Here is a 13,242-nt window from a genome sequence, read left to right as displayed (position 1 = left end):
CTGTTCATCTTTATGATGCAATCTGTATCTTGCCATGGGGTAATCTGGTGGGGAAGAGCAAGGTATCACACCTCTGTGCTTGGAATTCTGCTATGTGATTGGAATCCTTGTCTTGTACAGTGGAGCCAGCAGGTCACACATTGGTTGCATTCCAGAGTTCACTGTATTCCTTAAATACATCCATTGTGTGTGTGTACGGTTGTGAGGCTAAAATGGAGAAGCAGAAAATAATGGGAGCCACTTTGTATCCCCATTGGGGAGAAAGGCAGTGTATAAATGAAGTAAATAAATAGCTTGCCATGCCACCGAAACAACATCATGTGTCATGCTCCTGTGAGAACTGTTTCAGGAGATGAAGGACCTCCTTCAAGGGATGTTCTGGAGTGTGAAAAAAATGTCAAAACATCTGAAGCACACAATAATGGCAACTGAGTGTTAAATGTTTTCCCATTCTGTCCCATCGTGAATTAACTTAAAAGCTATTTTCAGTTGCATCAGATTGACTTGCCTTATTTATTTTTATAACTGTAAATTAAAATTAAAAGTTTGATTATGCCTATATATAATCTGTGGTCTTTATTTTTTTGACGTTGGGGTTTTTGAAAGCATTTCTGAATGCTGATGCTTAATTTTAAAGTGTCTGCCTCTATTAAAATGTTTTTCCATGTATTTCTCTATATACTTTCTCATGGATAATGTTGGAACGTCCATCAGCAATTGGTCTTCCCATTTAGTACAGAAGGACCAGAGAATCCAGTGGCTGGACTGCAGAAGGTTGTAGTAGATTGTTTCCTGAGTTGCTCCACTGAGTGATGGTAATCCATAAAGAGGAAATACATAAATATGTGGTACTGCTTGCAGGGATGTAGAGCTGCCAACATTCTTCTGGTACAGTGGCTGAATTTCTTATGCCAGCCTATCAGGGGTATCAATGAAGTCCAGTGATCACATTCCAAATCTGTCATTAGTGGTCTGTTCCCTAGCAGGATTTATCCCACTTGAACCCAGGCTTGGCCTTTTCACTTGCAGATCCACTCTCATGGAACAGCTTGCCAGAGAAGGTCACCAACGGCTCTTGGTTTTCCAGAAGAGATTTTGGTTGATCTGTATGGGCACTTTTCATTTATTTGAGAGCCAGTATGCTGTAGTAGTTAGACTGTCAGAGTAGGATATGAGGCACCTGGATTTAAGTCCACATTCTGCCGTGAAACTTGCCAGGATGCCCTGATGGCCAAACTAGAAAATACCATGTCCCCAAGTCTGCCATGGGGATGCAACACCATTTTAGAGGGTTTTTTTTAACTTTTAACATTGCTGATGGGGTGAAGTACCAGTGGCGAAGGTTTACCCCACATACGCACACACACCATTTTCAAGAGCTGTTCAGCCATTTTGGTTCCATGCAGCCCTTTCAGGGATGCAGTATCACCTACTTTGGCTCTTAGGCCAGATACATTCAGCCTCACCTTACAGGGTTGGTGTGAGGATAAAATGGGGTAAGAGCAACCCACGTGCCCCACCCTGAGCACCTTGAAGAAAGGAAGGGATCAAAATGCCACTGTGGATTGATCTGTAGTAAGTCAAGTATGTTAGTTTTATAAATGCTACCTGACATTATTTTAGGATTTTAATTTTCTTTGTTGTAAGTCACATTGAACAGTTCAAGGGAAGGGTGGAGTATATGTACTTTAAATATTGACTATTGGTTAATGTTGATAATATTTATTAATGTTAATGTAGACATAGGAAGTCCATATGGTTCCATTATCAAATGAAATTCTAATATCAAGATACTCCTGGAAGCTTTACAATATACAGCAAAGCATATGTTGGACTTTGTAGCTAAACTCTGCATATTTCATTTTGGAGATTTAAATCTTCTTTTGCCCAGTCTCCCCATCAATCAGACTTGCCTGTAATGCACAATACATGTATAATTTTAGAGGGAAAATGCTTTTTAAAAATTAAACACTCAAACTCTGAATACCAACAAGCTTGTCAAAAATTAGCAATCAGCCTCTAAACACACTAGATATTAGAAAGCTGGGGAAGAATCACAGAGTGGGGAGATAAACAGTTAGAAATCTCTTGCCCAGGATTGTGTAGTAATGAGACTGATGAACACTGGGTGCTAGAAAATCAGTGTAGTACTGTTAGGATGTCCGATCAGGACTGGGAAAAACCCAAGATCAAATACCAGATCATCTATGAAGTTCACAATGCTTTTCTATGGAGAAGGGGGAAACCCCTTCGGGGACCCATAAAACTGGACCCCCTGTTCCAAACCTTACCAACCATCAGGGTTCATGCAAGGAGAGTCCCTTCAAGCTACCCCGAAAACCTGGTAACTCTACCTCTAAAAATGCGCCCCCAGAGCTCCTCAAAAAAAAAAGTTCATACAGAGAAATCCTTGGGAAAGCCGAAGGCCAAATAAGCTGAATACGTATTTGGCTGGTTCGGTGATCGGCTCTCCGGCTTAGGCTTTATTCTCTATTTCAATATTCACCCCCAAATAAACCCAGAAAAAGCCAAAATGCCTTTTTTTCAGGTTTATTTTTGGGTCAGTATACCCTATATGCACAGTCCTAGTGGCTAATGGGTGTGTGTATAAAGTGCCGTCAATGTTTTAAAAATAAAAATTATAAATTAATAAATAATAAATATAGCAGAAAAGGGGGGCAGATAAAAGGTTGGTTAGTGGGTGGTTGGGCGGGAAAGAAACATGGGAAGGTGATTATATGAGGGCTGCCAGGAGTAGGAAAATAAATAGTTGGGGAGAGCATACAGGTGAAAGTGAGGTACCCCCCCCAACATGTGCTTGCCATTTCAACACCATGGAGGCAGCCACAGAGTTTTCCTAGAGAGAGGCTGCCAGGGGGAAAGAAGGAGGGAAAGCTGAAGATGGGGGGCAAATAAAGGTAGGTTAGCTGGTGGGTGGGAAGAAGGAAGCAGAAAAGGGGGGAAGGCTATGAGAAAAGAGTGGTGAAGGGGAAAATGAGATGGCCCTTGCAAGTCCTTGTTCTCTCCCCCTTAACAGACAAGTGCAGAGCTGGATGGGGGGGGGGATGAGGGGGAGCAGCTGGCCTGGGTGGTGGGCAGATTGGGGGTGGCAGCAGCCAAGTCAGAGGCTGCCCACCTGCTGCTGTGCGCAACACACCCTGAATACCTGACATCCTCGGCCGTGACTTGCTGGGATCTTGGTGTCGCTTTGTAACCCCCCCCCTTTTTTTTTCTTATTTGTTTTTAATATAACTTTTTTTAGGGAGGCAGGTTTGGAAAAGCTCTTGGTGGCTCGATTTCTCGGTCGGCTGGGATCTCCCTACCTCAGTGGCACCGGGTATCCAGAACTGTCCCCACCTCTTTCACTTTGATGGGGTAGGGTGGTAGGGATAAATTGTAATTGCAAAGTGCTGACAGGTTTTGCATGGGGCGGGGGAGATCCAAACATCTCTGCATGGGGGGGGGGGCATACAATTGACGAGATTCCTTCCTTCTCTTCCTCACCTCCCACAACATCTCCCTGGTCATGCAGCTGGGGTGGTATGTACTCCCAGGCACCAATAAGAAGGTTTGGAAAGTAGCTTCAAAACTTGGTGGCTCCTCTTTGTCCCACCTCCTTCACCTCCTACAAACAGGGATGGGGGGGGGGGAGAAACAGCAGGGGAGCCTTCTTGCCTTCCTTCCTTCCTCCCCCCTTCCACATGGGCTTCCTCCAGGCTACAGCAATACTGGCAACAGAAGGGACCGAGGGTGCAATACAGAAGGAGATCTTTTAGATCTCCAGCTGGGGGCTTGATGGGGCGGGGGAAGAAGAAAGGTGAGCACTTTGCTTGGTCTCTCCATTGACCCCTGCGCTTGGGCTCTCATCCCTGGAGGATCCCTCATACAGGAGCATTAAATTATTTTAATTGCCTCGGCTTTGTGTCTGCCAGCGTGGGGAGAAGGAGGCTTGGAAGGCATTGGGAAGGGGTTGCTCTTTGTTGCTTCTTCCTAAGGGATGGGGGTGGGGAGGTCAGGCAGATTTTTTAAAAATCACTAAATAAATGCTTTGGCTGCGGTTTGCAAAGTATTGATCAAATTGCTGGCTGCTGCTGCTCAGATCAGTGGCTACTGCGAGGCAAGGTTGGTGCATGCTTTCCAAGCCAGGCAAGGTCTTTTCTCATCTTGTTGCTAAGTTATTTCCAAGCTTATTTCAACTTTAAACACCCCGGTTCTACCAGTCAGCACAGTTTTAGCTGTTTCCCCCCTCCCACAAGAAGAATACAATTGCAAAGGGGGAAAAAGGAAAGGAGGGAGGGAAGCTAACCCAAATAAAGAGATCCCCTGTTCCCCACCCCATCCCCAATATATTTTAACTCTCCAATTGTGAACCTGGGTGGCTGGAAATGGCTTTGAATCTTCTCCTCTATGAGCCCTAGCAGCTTATACTTTTGACAAGTATCAGAAGTGTAATTATTCATAGATAATAGATCAATAAGATAACATAGGGGAGAAAGTGCCCCCTCAAGAATCCCAAATGTAGATATCATTTTAACATCCTTTACATAATTTGTATTAATTATACAACATTTGAGTCTTTTAAGAGTAAAATGCTTCAAAATCCATTTTACTTACTAGGGCTCCTTTCAGTCCTCGTAACGGGTTCGGGTGTGCGGCTCTGCATTCAAAATGCTGCAGCTCCCCCAGTTTGTCCATCTCATTTGCAATCTGCATAACAGAAAAAATATATATATTTGATATGTCAGTCACATTTTTATCTCACCCTTCCTCCGAAGAACTCAAACTAGCATATCTGATGCTCCCCTCCTGCCCTATCCTCCAACCACCCTGTGAGGCTGATAGGAAACGACTGGCCAAGGATCACCCACTGATCGTTATGGCTGAAGGGGGATGTGAACCTGAAAGTTCCCAGCCCTTGCCCAGTACTCTACCACTTTGCCACACTTCAGACGTAAGAAGAACCCTGATGGACCAGACCAGGGGTCCACTAGTAGTCCAGCATTCTGTTTCACACTGCAGGCAACCATTTGCTCTGGACAGCCAACCAAACAGGGCATAGAGGTTAAGGTCTTCCCTGGATGTTGCCTCCTAGCACTTGTATTCAGAGGTCTACTGCCTCTGTATATGGCGGTTCTTTTTACTGACAATGACTCCTGATGGACCTATCCACCACGAATCCACCTAACCCCCTTTTAAAGTTATCTATGCTCGTGGCCGTCGCTGTCTCAGGCCGTGAATTCCACGGTTTATTTACCTGAGTAAATGCACAGCAGTAGATATGGCTCATTAGCTGACTTTGGCTCCCACACAAAAATGGTAATACATAACTTGAAGTGAATTTCAGAGTTGGAGAGGAGATGAGGACACAATGTTCTAGGTAACCTAGTCACTGGGTGGCCATAGAACTAAGCAACTAATGCAAATTACTTTTATATGATGTTTCCATTGGGCCAGGATATCGTAAGGGGACAACGACAGAGAATGTTTGTCTGGGTTCGATCCTGGCTCTTGGCAGACCCAGCAAGTTTACCTCTTGGAAAGATTCTATCAGGTTTTCAGCATCCCTTTTTCCTCCAGGTTGCAGGCCATACGACCAGTGCTGAGCCGAGCCAATTGCCACACATATGAGCAACAGAAGGAAGCTTGTGAAAACACTCCCCATTTTCTTGAGCCTGAAAACGATGAGCAGGGGATATTATCTACTCGTCCAAAGCAAATGGGCAAAAAAGCACAGAAACCTCTCAAACAGTCCTGAACATTAAAAAGGCAATAAATTTGAGTACGTTACCTGATTCACTGACAGGAGAAATGAAAGGAATAAGATGTCTCTGGGTGACTTCTTCGGGGTCTCACCACAGTGCTTTTATATGAACCCGTTCTTCACAGGAGGCCATCTACGCCTCTCATGCTGACAGTAATTGCAGCCTTTGATTGTTACAACAGCTCTGGAAAGGAAGCTGGTAATTGGGACTCCCTTGTATTTAGCTGATAAATGCAGCTAATCTTTCCCCTAAAACCCATAAGAGATCTTTTCTGGGAAAAGGCTGTGCAGCAGAGAGATTCAAGCCCAGGATATATCACCTACGCTGGGTTTATTACACAAGAAGGATGCACTAGTGTCCTAAGGGGTCTGAATTGGCCCCATTTGGGCCTCTACTAGAAAAACAGATACAGTGCCATCCTAAGCAGAGTTATACCCTGCCAAGCCCATTTACTTCAATGGACTTAGAAGAGTGTAACTCTTGCCTAGGATGGCACTAGGGTTGCCAGGTCCCTCTTCTCAACCAACAGGAGATTTTGGGGCGGAGCCTGAAGAGGGCGGGGTTTGGGGAGGGGAGGGACTTCAATGTCATAGAGTTCAATTGCCAAAGTGGCCATTTTTCTCCAGGTGATCTGATCTCTATCGGCTGGAGATCAGTTGAATTAGCAGGAGATCTCCTGCTACTACCTGGCAGTTGGCAACCCTAGGTGGCACTGATGTGACCAGCTTTGACCATAGGGTTGCCAACCTCCAGGTGGTTAGCAAAAGAAAAAATGTGCTGTACAGAAACCAAGCAAAAATGAGAAACAGCAACATGGACCACCACAGTACAGTAATATACCACAAGGTTAAATTACATGCATCACACAATAAAGATTCAATGTTCAATAATTTGGAAGTGTCTATAATTATCAAACTGCTAGGAAAATAGAATAACAATCAGTGTTTGTCACCAAAATTATCAAATTGTACTATGGATCAAATCGTACACTTCACATAACCAAGAATATATTGTGTACAAGCCACAATTAACATTCCATATTACAATATGTGGACACAAGCTCAAATACCCGTTAACACTAAGGTGGTGGCAGAAGATCTCCTGCTATTACAACTGATCTCCAGCCGATACAGATTAGTTCACCTGGATAAAATGGCTGCTTTGGCAATTGGACTCTATGGCATTGAAGTCCCTCCCCAAACCCTGCCCTCTTCAGGCTCCGCCCCATGGAATCGCCTTCCATTCACTTAGTGCCAACCTCTGGTTTGTTGTTATTAGGCTTAGTTCAGATGTATTGTGCAACACCCCATCAAAAACTTCGTCTGTGAATTTATATAGTTCTTTGCCTGTTTGTTCATTTCCCTTATCCTGTTTTCTTCCTCCTTGATGGATGACAGTAATTTACTAAAGATTAAGACACTTTAAAGAGATTTAAGCAATTTTAACAAAGGTTAATGCTTTTTGTTTGTTGTTTGGTGGAACATTCTTACAGGAAATCTTCTAATGCAAGACTCCCACAGAGATGGCAAGAAATCTAGCTGTGAAAACATTTTAGTGGCACAGGTCTTCAAAATGGTTAAGAAGATTGGTTGATGTTCTAAGGCAGCTGAGATTACTTAAAATTAGGTACCATTGGGCATTCAGAGGGACTTGTCAAGGAAGCGGGAGGAGTGAGAAGTCTCAGAAGCACAGGCAGTGTGTACGTATGAAGACCAGGCAATCAAAATGGTGGCCAAAATCCTATAAGAGGAAGGAAACTTACAAGAGTTTGAGGAGCTATATTGAACATGTTCATTGTTTTTAAAAGGAACAAGGAGGAAGGAATAAATGTTCAAGTGAAGTCCGTGTGGTCTTCCCTATGTAAGGGTATAGAGCAGATAGGGTTGACAACCTCCAGGTTGTAGCTGGAGATCTCCTGGGATTACAATTGATCTCCAGGTGACAGAGATCACCATTATACCCCATTGAAGTCCCTCCCCTCCCCAAACCATGCCATCCTCAGGCTCCCCCCCCCCCATTTCCAGGTATTTTCCACCCCAAGCTGGCAACCCTAAGAGCAGGAGGGGGCAATGTGGAGCTTGTCAAGTGTTTTTAGAAAGTGGGTGGGGCCTAGGGTTGCCAGGTCCCTCTTTGCCACTGGCGGGAGGTTTTGGGGCGGAGCCTGAGGAGGGCGGGGTTTGGGGTGGGGAGGGACTTCAATGCCATACAGTCCAATGGCCAAAGCGGCCATTTTCTCCAAGTCAACTGATCTCTATTGGCAGGAGATCAGTTGTAATTGCAGGAGATCTCCAGCTAGTACCTGGAGGTTAGTAATCAAAACTTGGCTACAAGTACAAACAGAAGTAGAGGAATCAAAACTTAGTACCGGAAGCCCATTGCGGTTGAAAAGTGTTCCATGCTTTTTTGTTACTATTACCTTTGTGGATTGTTAACTTACTCGTACCTGGAATACCCTTGTATATACACTTGTTTGTTTGGATTTTGTATTCGGCTGCACATTTACTTGTTCTTGCTCAGTTGTTAACATCTGTTGGATGTGCTCATGTGAGGTTTTTTCAGAATACAATTATTTGCATATGCTGCTTATGTGCTTTATTGAGCTTCATACAAGTACTAAGTACCTGGAGGTTGGCAACCCTAGTGGGGCCACATGTGCCTTTTAGCACAGCAGGGCCTCTGATTGGCCATTGAAGATCTGATTGGGCTGTGTGGGTTTTTTTAAAGTTCCTTGGGCAGCACAAAGATCTTTACTGTGTAACGGAAGGTAAGCTGTTATGTACGTAAGAAAATATTTGTAAACAATAATTTCATTTTAAAAGGCGTCCTGTTAAACAGAGTTTGTCTGAAATGTTGAAAAATTACAAGTTACCTATGGCTCCACTACCTGACAATTTGTGGTTGACTTTGTCTCTTGTAGCAGCTGTTTGTAATTGGCTGCACCTCCTGCAGCAGCTATTTTGTAGCTGTACCAACCTTCTTGTGTAAGAATGTCAAGGCTCCTACACGCTATCAGGGAACCCAATATAAAGGTAAAGAGGTTGCTTGTGTGCTTTGGGGGTGAAGAGGAGGCCTAATCTATATACGCCCCTTGAAGTTTTTTTCTTCTTCTTCTATCCACTTAGCTCTCCCATCATTTTTTTCTTAGGGTTGCCAGCTCTGGGTTGGGAAATACCTGGAGATTTTGGGGGTGGAGCCTGGAGAGGGTGGGGTTTGAAGAGGGGTGGGACCTCAGCAGGGTATAATGCCATCAAGTCCACCCTCCAAAGCAGCCATTTCCTCCAGGGAAACTGGTCTTGGTCATCAGAAGATAATTGTAATAGCACGAGATCTCCAGGCAGCAACACTATATTTCCTTAGGGGAGGGGCCGTGGCTCAGTGGTAAAGCATCTGCTTGGCATGCAGAAGGTCCCAGGTTCAATGCCCGGCATCTCCAGTTCAAGGAACCAGGCAAGTAGGTGATGTGAAAGACCTCTGTCTGAGACCCTGGAGAGCTGCTGCCAGTCTTAGACAATACTGACTTTGATGGACCAAGGGTCTGATTCAGTATAAGGCAGCTTCATGTGTTCATGTGCACACATTTTTAAGGTTAATTGCCAACCTCCAGGTACTGTATGAAAAAACAGTACTCAGCTCTCAAAAATTATGCAAAAGTGCGATATTATTATATACAAGTGCAAGAAGCCAACAATGATAAGGATACATACAACAGAATATATACAAGGATAGTGTAGCTGACAGGCTACCAATAAAGATGGTCAATTTCAACCTGAAATGTCCTTTAAAGGTAAGTACAATGACTTTTCTATTTCTTTCTTCTTTAAAGGTGAAAAAAAAAGCATAGACGGAGCTGGATCACGTCAAAGCTGGAAGCGCTTTCCGGATGATTTCAACGCTTCCAACTCTTTCTTCACCTTTAAAGAAGAAATAGAAAAGTCATTGTACTTACCTTTAAAGGACATTTTGGGTTGAAATTGACCATCTTTATTGGTAGCCTGTCAGCTATACTTTATCCTTGTATATATTCCGTTGTATGTATCCTTATCATTGTTGGCTTCTTGCACTTGTATATAATATCACACTTTTGCATAATTTTTGAGAGCTGAGTGCTATTTTTCCATACAGCTTGTCTATTTAGTATTTGGTGCTTCTTTTTGCTAAACCTCCAGGTACTAGCTGGAGATCACCTGCTATTACAACTGATCTCCAGCTGATAGAGATCAGTGCACCTGGAGAAAATGTCCACTTTGGCAATGGGACTCTATGGCATTGAAGCCCCTTCCCTTCCCAAACCCTCCCCTCCTCAGGCTCCGCCCCAAAAATCTCCAGGTATTTCCCAACCCAGAGCTCGCAACCCTATTAATTCCTCTTGTTATTGCTTTCCCAACTCCCCACCCCGTCTTGAATAGGGTGGGTGGCAGCACAGGCAGCCAGCTTGCCCTGCCAACTTGAAGTGCCAAGTCCAGCTGCCAGAATGGAAAAAGTAGCCCCCACCAGAGGCAGCCAGCAGAGCAAGTCTGAGGGTCTATGGCAGAGACCACTGTGTTCTGTCTTCTGAGGTTTTGAGTTTTCTGTGCTATGGGTTCAGTTGCTCTGTGGCTGGGCTCACTTTCTTGAGATCTGCTTTGTGTGAGTTTGAATACTGTCATGGGTTCAGGAGTTGCCCTGCTGCATGGCTCACTCTCTTTAAAAAATCTAATTTTCATGGATTTTGGAGTTCTCTGTGTCATGGCTTATCTGCTTGATTTCAGCCTGTGTTTCCTGTTGGTGAAATGGATGTGTTCTAAATGCTGAATTCATTATATGTTCATTATAGATGTGAACAAACATGTAAACTTCAGGGGCTCTAATCTATTTGAGTTATATGCCCCTTTTGTGCTTCCTTAGTGTTTGTGGCAGAACAGGAATCTGAACTATGGGGAGCATTTCAATGTTGACCTCTTAACATTTATGTATTGCTGGGGGTACAATTTATAAGTATATAGAATAATGCACACCTTAAAGGTACAGAGCTTTTCTTGGTTGGCGCTAGGCCCCATTCCTGGTACCCACTCCTTGTCAGATGTATGCCTTTTAAGAGTTGGCAGCTCCCATAAAGGCTCACAATGATGGAGTGACATACTTACAGATCTGAAGGAACAGTAAGGAGAAACTGCCCAGAGGGCCAGATTCATATATTGAGAATCAATTCTTTAAGCATCTGGTGTCCAGGTTCAATTCAATCCTTTATTGGCATAGACGGTGTCCAGGTTGTAAAGGGCTTTAAAGGTAAGAGCAACAATCTAACATTGACCCAGAAACATATAGGAAACCAAAATAAAGGCCTTAAAATAGCAGTCATTTGAATAGATAACTCCTCTTAACAACCAAGTGGCCATATTTTGGACTAGTTCTCAAGGGCCACCCTATGTACAATGTGTTACCCTGGCTTGGAACAGCTGAGTCTAAGAGGAGAGACTGCTTATGAGCTAGATGAGGTTGAAAAGTACTCTTTGCTCTCGCACTGATGTGTTTTTCTGAAAGGAAAGCAGACTTCCAAGCTAGCTTGTAATCAAGTCAGTGAAAAACTCTCTCCCCAGGAATGGTGGGCAACATAGAATATCAGCCTTGCCAACTGTATCTTGTCTGGATTTCCTTTGAATGGCAATTCCCTCCCTGCCCCCATCACAATGACAGGATGAGAAATGCAAATCCTGTATCCTCCCGCCCCAGCCCCATGCAGGACTATTTTCATGGTCTTGTGACTTAGTCACTTGTCTATGCATTCTTGTAAAAAAACAAACCATGTCATCCATACTAGCATTTTCTAAGAGGATATGAAACTGCTTCCAAACACCACTTCCACCTGCCCCAGCCTGTATTTTCCTTTAGCTGAGCAATCAAGTTTTCTGACGTAACTACTGGTGGTGTCCTTATCTCATTCAAAGGCAAGACTTTGAGGGTAAACATTGGATTATTTATTTATTATTGATGCGGCTGTGTAACAGCATGTGATCTGTCCCTTGACATGGCCTACTGGGCCCATCCTGTCCCTTTAGCAATTAAACAATGTTGTGATTACGTAAGAGACACCGCCTCAGCAAAACAGCTCCTTGACGTATAAATTATACACGCAGCTTAAGAAAATAGAATCCTCTGATACAATATTTAACTCCTGTCTGCTAAAAAAATAAGACAAAGGAAAATAGACAAGCTGGTTTCTTGAGATGGCGAGAGCCCTTATGCACTGCTGCAGAAGTACCTGGAACACAGCAGCGACGTTTACATGGCACCTTTCCCTCCCTGTAACAGCATTGAAGCCACAGCGTTTTCAGGGTTCCTGCGGCAAGGATAAGCCTGAGGTGCCTTGACTTGCAAGTGGGATAGCCTCGTACCACTGAACTGTATGCACAGCATCCTAGCACATTGGTGGCATAGCACAGCATGACTTTTTGCATGACAAATGTTCCTCCTGAAATCCCAAACTCCTGATTTTGAGGAGGAAAACGGTGGCCCAGTTCTCTCAGGAGGAGGATCAACTAGCCCCTCTCCCCTTTTTGGCAGCTCAGCAAGATATTTTGCATAGGTGATGGGCTGTGTCATTGCCGCTTGCCGGCCTGCAGCAGGATGATAAGAAAACATATAGAAGCAGGACAGCTTTGGTGCCTAGTTCCAGAGGCTAATGAAGTTCACATATCTAAAAAGGTAAAGGTAGTCCCCTGTGCAAGCACAGGGTCATTACTGACCCATGGAGTGACGTCACATCCAGACATTTACTAGGCAGACTATGTTTACGGAAGTGGTTTGTCATTGCCTTCCCCAGTCGTCACATATCTGAACACCGCATAAACATTTATTTTAGGGGTGGTCCATGCAGGGGCCAGGATTACTTGTACCACTTCAGACTCCAGGCAAGAGATTGCATGATTTATATTTATAATTCCCTGTAAGCAGAAAGCTAAGCCAGAGCTTTGCTCCCTGTGTACTGGTTTTCTTTTTTATGTGCAGGGTATTTTTGCTTGGGGGGGGGAGAGAAACAGTAAAATACGACGGCCCCCGTCTAAAGTGGTACAGCCCACATTGACATCTTATGGTTCTACCCCTTTATTATTATGCATGTGTAGAGCAGCTCTGATTTCACTTGGTGAAACTGTGGATTTGGTCTCCTAGCCGAACAAACTACCACAGCCGCTTACTAGATATTGGCTTATGAAAAAGGAGATAAAATAATAATAGAAAAGAACTCGGCAAGAGCCTCAATATCTTGCATTGGCAAATAGTTAACTGCAGCTTAAAGTTTCCTTTTGCATTTTTCTAACATTTGTCCAGAAATTTTCCACTGGCCGAACTCCCAAGCCCCTGCTTTCTAGCACCTTTTGCCAACACTCCTCTTTAAGGACTGTGGGAGAAGGCAGATTTGTACTGCTTAGTTTGCCTGAGCAGTGTCAAATTTAACTTCTGCACAGGTAAAAAGGTAGGATGTAAAAGTGGGAAACTGTTCCAG

At 44.0% G+C, this 13,242-nt stretch overlaps 1 protein-coding gene across 1 annotated transcript; it reads right to left on the bottom strand.

The window, feature by feature from the left end:
* Window positions 1-1,855: 1,855 nt before the first annotated feature.
* On the bottom strand, window positions 1,856-5,665 carry GNRH1 (gonadotropin releasing hormone 1). Its single transcript, XM_056860788.1, has 3 exons — window positions 5,531-5,665; window positions 4,615-4,707; window positions 1,856-1,913 (listed from the first exon to the last, which is right to left on the bottom strand). Exons 1-3 carry the CDS (start codon window positions 5,660-5,662, stop codon window positions 1,872-1,874), a joined length of 267 nt encoding a protein of 88 aa, XP_056716766.1. The 5' UTR covers window positions 5,663-5,665; the 3' UTR covers window positions 1,856-1,871.
* Window positions 5,666-13,242: the final 7,577 nt, after the last annotated feature.

Source organism: Euleptes europaea, chromosome 14 (assembly GCF_029931775.1).
Source record: "Euleptes europaea isolate rEulEur1 chromosome 14, rEulEur1.hap1, whole genome shotgun sequence".
Classification (NCBI taxonomy): Eukaryota; Metazoa; Chordata; class Lepidosauria; order Squamata; family Sphaerodactylidae; genus Euleptes; species Euleptes europaea.
Note: the sequence above shows the minus strand (reverse complement) of the source record. Positions and strands in the feature narration are given on the sequence as shown.